Below are 12,326 nucleotides of genomic sequence, written 5' to 3'. Positions count from 1 at the left end.
GGGCTTGTCTGGTGTAGGCCTTCAGTATTGCAACTGGGACACTGTAAAGTCCTGCAGCTTTTGTTGCAGTCAGCATCCTAAGCTATGTCTGGAATTGAATGCCTGCAGGCTGATTCCTGCGATGGTGGAGATAACAGGAAGAAGCAAGAAGAAAAATCTGCTCAGTCATTCCACTGGAGCATGGCTGCACATGGTTCCGACTTGTTCTTAGCACTGACATGCCGGGCCCCACCACTGCGGACATGAGAATGTTCCTGGAGCCTCCTCCTCTGTTGAATTGTTCAGCACCATTCATGACGAGATGTGATAAGATCACTTACCTCTATCCATTGCATTTTGCTTTTGCTGTTTTAACATGCACATCGTCCTTCGTAGCAACTTTGCTATGTTGACACCTCATTTTTAGAAATACCTAGTGCTGCTCCTAACCCCTATTGACATCAGTGAATCTGGGGTTGAGAGGGTAAACAGCTTTAAGTTCCTCGGGATAAACATCACCAAGGATCTCATGTGGTCTGTACATACCAGTTGGGTGGTGAAAAAAATCACAACAGTGCCTCTTTCACCTCAGACAGTTGAAGAAGTTTGGCGTGAGTCCCCAAATCCTAAGGACTTTCTACAGGGACATAATTGAGAGCATCCGAACTGGCTGTATCACAGCCTAGTATGGGAACTATACTTCCCTCAATGGCAGGACTCTGTAGAGAGTGGTGCAGACAGCCCAGCACATCTGTAGTTGTGAACTCCCCACTATTCAGGACATTTACAGAGGCAGGTGTGTGAAAATGGTCCGAAGGATCACTGGAGACCCGAGTCAGCCCGACCACATACTGTTCCAGCTGCTACCATCCGGGAAACGGTACCGCAGCATAAAAGCCAGGACCAACAGGCTCCGGGACAGCTTCTTCCACCAGGCCATCAGACTGATTAATTCACGCTGATACAATTGTACTTCTATGCTATATTGACTGTCCTGTTGTACATACTATTTATTAAAAATTACTATAAATTGCACATAGATGGAGATGTAACGTAAAGATATTTACTCCTCATGTATGTGAGGGATGTAAGTAATAAATTCAGTTCAATTATTCTCTCCTCAATGAACCAGGATTAATCCCCTGGTTTGAAAACAATTGAACGATGAATGAGCTGGGCTATGAGGTTATGCACTAAATTGTGAAGGTGGGCATTTCTTCCACTGCTGAAGTTCTACAGCACCTCATGGATACTTAAAAGTTTTGAGCAGGCACTACACTGTAGTGCCAACAAAATAACGGCACCAATGATGTTGCAAGTGTCCCCTGAAAGAAGTCACATTTAAATTCCTGGCTTAACAGGGCTTGTGTGCATACTGCAGTCAGATTGGGTGAGCATTCCCACTTATCCGAAATTGCTAACGGTTACTATTCAACTACCTGCACATGGCAGAATACTAACTCTTAGATCAAAGCGGTTTTTTAAATTAAGGAATAGGCATTTCAACAATTAAAACCTGCATTATATAGCATATCTATTATAATGAAATATTTCAGGACATATAATAGGAATACCATCATTTTGGCAAAACTATACACAGACTGAAGTACCAGCTTGAAAAAGGGGGGAGTTTCTGATCGGGATTTTGAAAATAAGCTTAGGGAGTTAAAAATGTTTTGGTACAGGAATTCTATAACTTACCTCCTTGCAGATGTAAAATGTCTTTCAGTGGAGGAGCAGTTAAAATTAGGGACTCAAAAATTCGATTTTGCTCGCTGTCCGCGATGTCCACTCCTCTCTCCAGCGAGCGGAGACTTGCCCTAATCCGTCGTTGGGTCATTTGAAACACCAGCCCTGGCAGACAGCAAAGACAGGGTGTCGGTCGGGATGACAGCCGATTTTGCTTGTTCTCTGTGATGGTCATCTCCATGGCGCTGAGGCTATGAAGACTGCAGCTCCGTGCCCACTAGTATGATGAACTGATAAGTGAGGCTTTGGGCCTACACCGGGCCGCTCCAGGGTTTGGATCTGAGGACTCAATTTTGGTTTGGAATGATGTTGTTCGCTTCAATTGTTCAGATGACTTGTATTTTTTTTCCCTCTTGCGCATGGGTTGGGTTTTTATTTTATTTTTTTCTCTCTCTTTAAATTGAGTTCTTCCAGGTTTCTTGCTTTGTAGCTGCTTGTGAGCAAGCAAATCTCAAGGTTGTATAATTTATACATTTTTTGATAACAAATGTACTTGAATCTTGAAAATTAAGGAGTGCATTGATCAAGAAATCTTGTAAGGTTGGATGAGGTTCAAAGATTCATTTATTACCAAAGTATGTTTCCAGTATACAACTCTGAGATTCGTCTTCTCCAGATAGCCACACAACAAAGAAAACAACAGAAGTCATTCAAAGAAAAACATTAAAACCCTCCCTGGCACAAAACTTTAAGATCGCCCCAAATTAAATTGCAAAACTGCAACAAGAGCATCATACAACACCTCCTCCCATGCAAAAAAAACAAATCGGGTGAACTGGGAGTACATCAAACCCCAACTCCCCCCCCGCACAAAAAAAGCTTACTGATCGTTCGAAAATTAAATCACTCAGATGCAATGTTCTCTCTAAGGTGTGTGCGTGCATACATTTTTTGCTACTCGCGAACAAAGGAATTTAAACTCCGCACAGAAATTGTCAACCTCTACCTCGTTGGCAAGTTAAAGATATTTCACGATTGCACACAATCTCATTTCCTTTTCCGGTTTCTGATGTTGACAGCATGAGACTTGTGATGATTTGTCTGCAGATTTTAGAACTGGTTTATGTATTTTGGTTTTATTGAAGAAATGATTCAGTGCGACATTTTATTGTCACTGGGCCAAAAACTGCACAAGATTTTTGTGCACTGGGTCATTACAAATTAGAGGGAACATTGCTCAGACGACAAAAAGAAAGAACGGATAAAAACACAGAATATAAAAGACAGAAAACCGAACAGAGTCCAGTCCAATCCATAAATTGCAGAACTTTGGTAGCATCCTCAACCGAACACAGAGGCAGAACAGTGAGGGAGACAGGCCGTCTCACACAGACATGATGGGGAAGGGGGTGAGAAGATCATGGATGGATTTGAAAGCATGAAGAGAATTTTAAAACTGATGTATTGTCGGAACAGGAGCCAGTGAAAAGTCACCAAACACGTGAGTTAAGATGTATGAGTTTAGAGTGAGTGAAAATTACAACGAAGGTGAGGGGGCTGGTCATGACCCCATTGGAACAGCTAAGTACAGTGTGAGTGACAAAAAATAAAGCTCTAAGCAACAGATACAACAGGAGAGGCAGAACTGGGCAGAAACAAACAGTTTAACTTACAGAGCTGATTTATGGATGAAAATGAAGCCTTTGTTGGACATGCACGAAATATACTGGGGGAACTCAGCAGGTCAGGCAGCATCAATGAAAAAGAGTAAAGGGGAGAGATGCCTGAATTAAAAGGTGGTGGGGGGAGCAGGAGCCAAAAGGGGCTGGCTGGAAGGTGATAGGTGAAGCTAGGTGGGTGGGAAAGGTCAAGGGCCAGAGAAGAAAGAATCTGACGGGAGGGAAGAGAGGGTAATAGGAGAAAGGGAAGGGGAGGGGGCCCGGGGGAAGTAATAGAAGTGAAAGATCAGAGTGGGGAACAGAAGGCGGCGGGGGGTGGGGGAGGTGGAATTTTGGTTCACTGGAAGGAGAAATCGATATTAATGCCATCACGCTGGGGGAGTATCCAGATGGAATATAAGGTGCTGCTCCTTCATCTGAGGATTGACTCATCTTGGCACAAGAGGAGGCCATGGATTGACATGTAGGAAAGCGAAGGGGAATCAGAATTAAAATGTTTAGCCACCGGGAAGACCTGTTTGAACATTTTCCTTTCCATACTGCTCCTATTTGGTGACATGCCCGCGACACCAACCGGAACAGATGCAGACCACCGCTAATCAGATGGTTGCCAGATGTTGCTCACCAAAAACAGAGATATCCGGTGGCACAGTGTAGCGACACAAGCAGACAGGGTGGTGACGGACATTGAATACAGGAGTTGGGATGTCATGTTACAACTGTACTAGTTGCTGCTGTGACCACGGCTGGAGTCTTGTGTGTAGTTCTGGTTGCCTAGTTTTAGGACGGGAATCATTAAGTTATAAGGACGAAGGAAAATACTTTACAAGGATGCTACTGGGGCTAGAAGATGGAGCTATAAGAAGAGTCTGCATAAACTGGGATTTCTTTCCTCTAAAGCCTTGTTGTTGGGTAGTATACAAAACCATGAAGGGTGTGAATTTAGTGAGTGGGCACACTCATATTGCCAAGGACAGGGAAGTCTAAAGCTAGAGGACATAGATTTCAGATGAGAGGTGAAAGATCTAAAGGAAACCTGCAGTGCCAGTTCTCCCACCCAGAGGATGGTGGGTATATGGAACAAGCACCCAGGGGAATACTTGAAAGGTATGTGTACAAGTACACAGATTAAGGAGTCCTAACAGGATATGGGTCAAATGCAGATGAATTGGACTAGCTCAGACAGACACCTTGGTCGCCAAGGATGAGTTGGGGCAAAGGGCTCCTTCCCATGCTGTTTAGATGTATGCAGGGACGGACTTGGTGTTTGGGAAAGGACAGGAGGAGATTGTGTGGATGTACAAATGGATGAATTGCGTGCCCTATAAATGGGGTTCAGACCTTTGTATTAATTTTGACTGTCATCCCTTCTTGGTCCATTCTGTTGGAAGGCACACAGGGGCGATTTATGGTACAAGGCACATCAGCATCCAAAGCCCTGGTCAAAGCCTGCTTTAACATTGGACTCTGCAAATGTGGAGAGTGACTACGGAAGGCCCAGAATGACAGATTATCTACATACTCTCACACTGCATTTCTAATTATTGGCCCTCAGATACTGCATATATTTTTAGATGAACAGATGTAACCATTATCCTGTACTCTCCAGAACTTTTTCAGACATTGTCAATGTTCACTTACTTGTTCCCAGGTAAAATCTTAATTATCTTCTTAAATAGGCACAAGAAACAGCAAACGTTTGCTCTGGTGCAAAGCAGACATAAATCCTGTGACACTGCATTCTCAGAAGGAATCAATTTCTCTGCGTATTTGCAGTCCAGGAGTCCAGTGACAGCTGTGGTACATGCTGGGGAGAAGGACGAGTGTTCTGTTTAGTATTTGGAAGGCAGGGATTTTTCAAAAGAGCATGATGAAGATGATCATCCTGGCTAAAATCATGTTATTGTGACCAACCACTGATTAACACACACATTTAATTCTCTGATTGGGTAGCTGAGAAGTCTCAATCTCTACATTTGTGACAACAAACAACACTAAAATGTCCCTGCTTTCCAATTGCCTGCTCTGCAAGAGGAACCTGTCCAATACGTGAAGGACTATCAGTCTTTCTGTTCCCCTTAAGCAATTCTACAGAAGGATAATTTAAGAGATTAAAGTGCATGTTACCTTGGGCAAAGGTAATGGTCATCAGTTCTTCTGCTTACTAAATGCAGAATGTCTCCATTGTACTGAGGGACATTGGGTGGCATGGTAGATAGATAGATAGATAGATACTTTATTCATCCCCATGGGGAAATTCAACTTTTTTTCCAATGTCCCATACACTTGTTGTAGCAAAACTAATTACATACAATACTTAACTCAGTAAAAAATATGATATGCATCTAAATCACTATCTCAAAAAGCATTAATAATAGCTTTTAAAAAGTTCTTAAGTCCTGGCGGTAGAATTGTAAAGCCTAATGGCATTGGGGAGTATTGACCTCTTCATCCTGTCTGAGGAGCATTGCATCGATAGTAACCTGTCGCTGAAACTGCTTCTCTGTCTCTGGATGGTGCTATGTAGAGGATGTTCAGAGTTTTCCATAATTGACCGTAGCCTACTCAGCGCCCTTCGCTCAGCTACCGATGTTAAACTCTCCAGTACTTTGCCCACGACAGAGCCCGCCTTCCTTACCAGCTTATTAAGACGTGAGGCGTCCCTCTTCTTAATGCTTCCTCCCCAACACGCCACCACGAAGAAGAGGGCGCTCTCCACAACTGACCTATAGAACATCTTCAGCATCTCACTACAGACATTGAATGACGCCAACCTTCTAAGGAAGTACAGTCGACTCTGTGCCTTCCTGCACAATGCATCTGTGTTGGCAGTCCAGTCTAGCTTCTCGTCTAACTGTACTCCCAGATACTTGTAGGTCTTAACCTGCTCCACACATTCTCCATTAATGATCTCTGGCTCCATATGAGGCCTAGATCTCCTAAAGTCCACCACCATCTCCTTGGTCTTGGTGATATTGAGACGCAGGTAGTTTGAGTTGCACCATATCACAAAGTCCTGTATCAGTTTCCTATACTCCTCCTCCTGTCCATTCCTGACACACCCCACTATGGCCGTGTCATCAGCGAACTTCTGCACATGGCAGGACTCCGAGTTATATTGGAAGTCTGATGTGTACAGGGTGAACAGGACCGGAGAGAGCACGGTCCCCTGCGGCGCTCCTGTGCTGCTGACCACCGTGTCAGACCTACAGTCTCCCAACCGCACATACTGAGGTCTATCTGTCAAGTAGTCCACTATCCAATCCACCATGTGAGAGTCTACTCCCATCTCCGTTAGTTTGTGCCTTAAGATCTTGGGCTGGATGGTGTTAAAGGCACTAGAGAAGTCCAGGAATGTAATCCTCACAGCACCACTGACCCCATCTAGGTGAGAGAGGGATTTGTGCAGCAAATACGTGATAGCATCCTCCACTCCCACCTTCTCCTTATACGCAAACTGAAGAGGATTCCGGGCGTGCCTGGTTTGTGGCCTCAGATTCTGTATTATCAGCCGCTCCATGGTCTTCATCACGTGCGACGTCAAGGCAACAGGTCTGAAGTCATTCAACTCCTTTGGTTGTGGTTTCTTCGGTACCGGGACAATACAGGATGTTTTCCACTGTCTGGGTACTCTTCTCTGCTCCAGGCTCATGTTGAAGATGCGCTGTAGTGGTTCTCCCAGCTCAGTCGCACAGGCCCTCAGTAATCGTGGGGAAACTCCATCCGGTCCCGCCGCCTTGCTGGTACAGATCTTCCTCAGTTGACCTTCCACCTGTGCAGCCGTAATCCTGGGCGTGGGCAAGATCTCCTGTGAGTGGCTATTTTCCTGTGAGGGAAGTAAGCCTGGTGTGGAGTTCTGCGGTGAGGATGAGATTATGCTGTCGAACCTATTGAAGAAGTTGTTCAGCTGGTTCGCTTTCTCCACATCTCCACTTATGTTTGCCCCCCGCTTTGCACCACATCCGGTAATGATCTTCATCCCATCCCACACCTCCTTCATGCTTTTTTTCTGCAGCTCTTGTTCTAGCTTCCTCCTATACTGCTCCTTTGCCCCCCTTATCTGTACTCTGAGTTCCTTCTGAACTCTTTTAAGCTCCAACCGATCACCATCTTTAAAGGCCCTCTTCTTCTGGTTTAGCACTATCAACCTGGGTTCAATTCTGCTGTTGTCTATAAAGAGTTTTATGTTCTCCCCATAACTGCATGGATTTCCTCCGGATGCAGCAGTTTCCTCCCATATTCCATAGATGTAGGGGTTTAAAGGTTCAAAGGTTCATTTAGGGTTAGTAGGTTAATTGGTCACATGAGTGTAACTGGGCAACAAGGGTTCGTTGGTCAGTTAAATCTTGTTACTATGCTGTTTCTCTAAATAAAAAAAACATAATAAATATTGCATACTCCTTATTTAGGGCATCCAGTACTTTCAGAAAGAGGGAACTTAAAATATTGACTGGAATGATTCCAGCAATAAGGGACTTTACCTTTGAGATGCTTGAGTGGTTTCTCATCAAAGAGAGGAAGTTGAGAAAAGATCAGAAAGAGATAGCTATTGAAAATTATGAGAGATCAGATAGAAAGAAACTGTTTCCATTGGTGGAAGAATAAGAACAAGATTACATGGAACTGTGGAATTCAAATGGAAACTGATAATCTTTTTAGGGCTAAGGGCGGTAGATTGAGATCAACACAGAAATAAACCCAGTATGGATTTAAAGGAGCAAAGGTTGACTTTGCTTTCTGTAACTTGTTAACATACGTGTGATTTCCTTAGAGAAGCATACTTGGTTAATCTCTCCATAGTCTTAATCAACAGTGGCATAATTGTTTCAGATCCCCATAATCTCACTTGGTTGATTACCTCAGAGTACAGCATGACAGTAAACAGTGATCTTCCCATGACAGTAGTGTGATCTTTTCATGATCTTATTTGGATTAGTGTGACTGGCAGTTGGGTGATTGTCTCTGATGGAAACATGCATAGATAGTTGAAATTAAGAGCTACCTCCACTGATGTTCCCGACTCTGTCAGGTACTTTACAGCATTTTAGTCTTAGAATTGTACAGAACATGGGAACAGACCAATCGGCTCAACTTGTCCATCCCAACTAAGTTGTCTAATGGAGCTAGACACGTTTGTCCCATATTCTTTCCTCTCCATGTACCTGTTTAAAAGTTGTAATTGTACCACTTCCTCTGGCAGCCAATTCTACATACCCACTCCACCTTCCATGTGAAAAGGGTGCCCCTCGAATTCTTTTTTATCGAAATGTAGCCCAGAATGTGCCCTTCCGCTCCTTCGAGCCGCGCTGCCCAGCAATCCCCCGATTTCATCCTAGCCTAATCACGGGACAATTTTACATTGGCCAGTTAACCTAACAACAGGTACATGTTCGGTTTGTGGGACGAAACCGGAGCACCCGGAGGAAACCCACATGGTCACGGTGAGAACATACAAACTCCTTACAGGGAGAACCATAACGTGTCGAGCTAACCTCTCACCTCAAAGCTATGCCGTCTAATTTTAGATTTCCCTATCCCCAGCAATAAGACTGTTACTATTCACCTTATTTATGCCCTTTATGATGTAGATAGTTGAAATTAAGAGCTACCTCCACTGATGTTCCCAACTCTGTCAGGTACTTTACAGCATTTTAGTCTTAGAATTGTACAGAACATGGGAACAGACCAATCGGCTCAACTTGTCCATCCCAACTAAGTTGTCTAATGGAGCTAGACACGTTTGTCCCATATTCTTTCCTCTCCATGTACCTGTTTAAAAGTTGTAATTGTACCACTTCCTTTGGCAGCCCATTCTACATACCCACTCCGCCTTCTATGTGAAAAGGGTGCCCCTCAAATTCTTTTTTAATTTATCGAGATGCAGCCCCGAATGTGCCCTTCCGCTCCTTCGAGCTGTGCTGCCCAGCAATCCCCTGATTTCATCCTAGCCTAATCACGGGACAATTTTACAATGGCCAGTTAACCTAACAACAGGTACATGTTCGGTTCATGGTAGGAAACCGGAGCACCCGGAGGAAACCCACATGGTCACGGTGAGAACATACAAACTCCTTACAGGGAGCACCATAACGCATCGAGCTATCCTCTCATCTCAAACCTATGCCGTCTAGTTTTAGATTTCCCTATCCCCAGCAATAAGACTGTTACTATTCACCTTATTTATGCCCTTTATGATGTAGATAGTTGAAATTAAGAGCTACCTCCACTGATGTTCCCAACTCTGTCAGCATTTTAGTCTTAGAATTGTACAGAACATGGGAACAGACCAATCGGCTCAACTTGTCCATCCCAACTAAGTTGTCTAATGGAGCTAGACACGTTTGTCCCATATTCTTTCCTCTCCATGTACCTGTTTAAAAGTTGTAATTGTACCACTTCCTTTGGCAGCCCATTCTACATACCCACTCCGCCTTCTATGTGAAAAGGGTGCCCCTCAAATTCTTTTTTAATTTATCGAGATGCAGCCCCGAATGTGCCCTTCCGCTCCTTCGAGCTGTGCTGCCCAGCAATCCCCTGATTTCATCCTAGCCTAATCACGGGACAATTTTACATTGGCCAGTTAACCTAACAACAGGTACATGTTCGGTTCATGGTAGGAAACCGGAGCACCCGGAGGAAACCCACATGGTCACGGTGAGAACATACAAACTCCTTACAGGGAGAACCATAACGCATCGAGCTATCCTCTCATCTCAAACCTATGCCGTCTAGTTATTTCCCTATCCCTGGCAATAACACTGTTACTATTCACCTTATTTATGCCCCTTATGATTTTACACACCTTTATAAAGTCACACCTCAGTCGGCACTAAGGAATAAAGTGCTTGCTTACCCAACCTCTCCTTGTAATATAGTCCCTAGGGTCCTGACAATGTTCTTGTAAATCTTCTTTGTACTGTTTCCAGTTTAATGACCTCATTCGTATAAAGGACGACTGTACACGATAACAGCTTGGAAGGAAGGTGTATAAACTCACAAGGAGCATCCAGAGGGTGAATCAAATCACAAACAAGAGTTCCTCCAGCATTTTGTGTGTGTGCGTTGTCCAGGGGTGGGTGAATAAAAGATTATAACAACACCTCCTTCACGCAGAGCGAGGTACAAGTTGCCAGAGAAATTAACTGAGGCAGGTGCATTACAAACACTTTTGAAGACATTTAGGTAAGGGCACGGCCAGGAAAGGTTGACAGTGATGTGGGACGAGCCACGGGTTGGGTCGCAGGGCCCGTGACTCTCCAGCCTCACCGTGCCCGTATTAAGCGGGGATTCCCAGCGCCTGTGGAAGGAAGGTGAAGGTGCCGAGCCTGTCTCGGCGCCAGATGTCGCAGCGCTCCGCCTTCGAGGCGCAGCGTGAGGGCAGGTGACGGGGCCGGGAGCCGGGAGAGCGGAGGCGGCTCTCTGGCTCCCCCTCACAGGGCGGGCACACGGGCTCCCGGGGAAGGGTCCGGTCTGCCTGACGGAGTCAGACTCCGGGCGGCGCTGCTACACAGTCCGTCCGCGGCAGCAGCCATTCATCAGCGGAAAATAAAAAAAAAGGGGGCAGGAGTGGCCGGGGTGGAGAAAGAGAGAGAGAGAGGGAGAGGTTCGTCCAGGGGAAATCTCTCGCAGTCCGGTCCAGCTCCACTCCGAGTCCGCGGCGCTGCTTGACGCCAGCCCCGGAGCCCGCGTTGTGCTGAGGGGAGGGGGACCAGAGGGAGAAAGCGGGCCCGTCGCAGCCGCTCTTTGGGCGCCGGGAGCGGCCAGGATCCCGGCCGGAACGCTCCCACCATGGCCGGCTATGTGCCGGGTCAGATCCCCAGCACCTTCGCCGAGGAGAAGGAGTACGTGCAGGCCTACGAGGACGTCCTGGAGAGGTACAAAGGTAATGAATAACTCTTGTGGAATCACCGCATCCTTGTGGGGAACCGGCTTCCCTTCCATCGCCCGGCGTCCGCCCATAGCCTCACAGAATGGCTAACAACATTTTCGCATTGGGATGCTACTCATATATTTTGTTCCTCCCCTCCAACCCTTCGTTTTATCTTGTCCGAGGTACGAATTAATCGCCAGAAAGGTTGTTTTGGTGTTGGTGACAGGGATCCAGTGTAAATTGTTTAAATGCCCTCCGCTGTAAATGGGAAACCTACTTCCAAACCCGGCTAGGCTTTGATTCTCAGTTTTGTTAGGGCATAATTGTTCGTCAAATTCATGACGCCGTCGTTTCTCGTGGAAGTGATATCCCAGTGTTAATTTTTCCACACCACAATGTATTTCTGAGAAATATTGCTGTGTTTGGAAGATTTTTATTAATTATCCTTGTGCGGATTATTTTAAAATACTGTCTGATAGCCTTCTTCTATAAGCCTGGTATTTTCTGTCTGCAAAGTGGATTAGTATTAAGATTTCCAAGAAGAGCAATGACTCTCAAATTAATCTCTTTGTCTTTAGATAATGTTATCAGCAAATTACCATTTGGTGTGATGGGTTTGCTTTAAGCTGTACTGCATTAGACCGATATATTTCAAACAAGGTAAACGGTTGGACTCTGGATAACGTTTTTTAAAAAATCTGAATAATTTTCTTCCTTTAAACCATAACCTGTGTCACCCGGCGGTTTTGCGAGGTGTGTCAGACCTGTCTCGGGAGGCGGCTGCATTGCAAGTTCAGACTTACACTAACAATAGGAAAAGGATGTTTCTGGACTAGTGATATGTCTCAGAAATTCGCTTCCTGGTGATGTAATAAATCTGTCAGCCAAATCTAAAGCTGTTTGGGACCGTTCTATTTCCAGAGCGAAACTTGTAGTTGAAATTTTTAAAAAAAAACGAAACCGCAGACAAAGATATCCCGTGTTGAGATCTTCCTGCATACCCAGATTACTTCTGTGACGGTCTTTGACGTTTCCTATTGCACTTGAGGTACATTGTTTAGCGGTTCCTGATTTCCAATGTAGCACCATTTTAAACTACAATAGTTATA

At 45.0% G+C, this 12,326-nt stretch overlaps 2 protein-coding genes across 5 annotated transcripts in view; one reads left to right on the top strand and one right to left on the bottom strand.

Annotated features, from left to right (window-relative positions):
• Positions 1–10,574, bottom strand: part of zbtb8b (zinc finger and BTB domain containing 8B) — a 367,049-nt gene extending 356,475 nt beyond the window's left edge. Inside the window, exons 1-2 of the mRNA XM_073034469.1 lie at positions 10,201–10,574; positions 4,989–5,154 (exon numbers count right to left, since the gene is read on the bottom strand). The gene's annotated coding sequence lies outside the window, so the exon portion shown is untranslated. The remainder of the gene's footprint in view (positions 1–4,988; positions 5,155–10,200) is intronic.
• macf1a (microtubule actin crosslinking factor 1a) overlaps positions 1–12,326 on the top strand; it is a 564,022-nt gene that overhangs the window by 44,574 nt on the left and 507,122 nt on the right. Inside the window, exon 1 of one of the 4 annotated variants that reach the window (XM_073034463.1) lies at positions 10,827–11,229. The exons of the other annotated variants lie outside the window; for them this stretch is intronic. Within the exon in view, the coding sequence (XP_072890564.1) occupies positions 11,136–11,229 (94 nt within the window). The 5' untranslated portion in view covers positions 10,827–11,135. Of the gene's footprint in view, positions 1–10,826; positions 11,230–12,326 lie in introns of those variants that run through there. 4 annotated transcript variants of the gene reach the window in all.

The sequence above is a fragment of the Hemitrygon akajei genome, chromosome 32, assembly GCF_048418815.1.
Source record: "Hemitrygon akajei chromosome 32, sHemAka1.3, whole genome shotgun sequence".
Taxonomy (NCBI): Eukaryota; Metazoa; Chordata; class Chondrichthyes; order Myliobatiformes; family Dasyatidae; genus Hemitrygon; species Hemitrygon akajei.
This window is presented reverse-complemented; position numbering and strand designations above follow the sequence as displayed.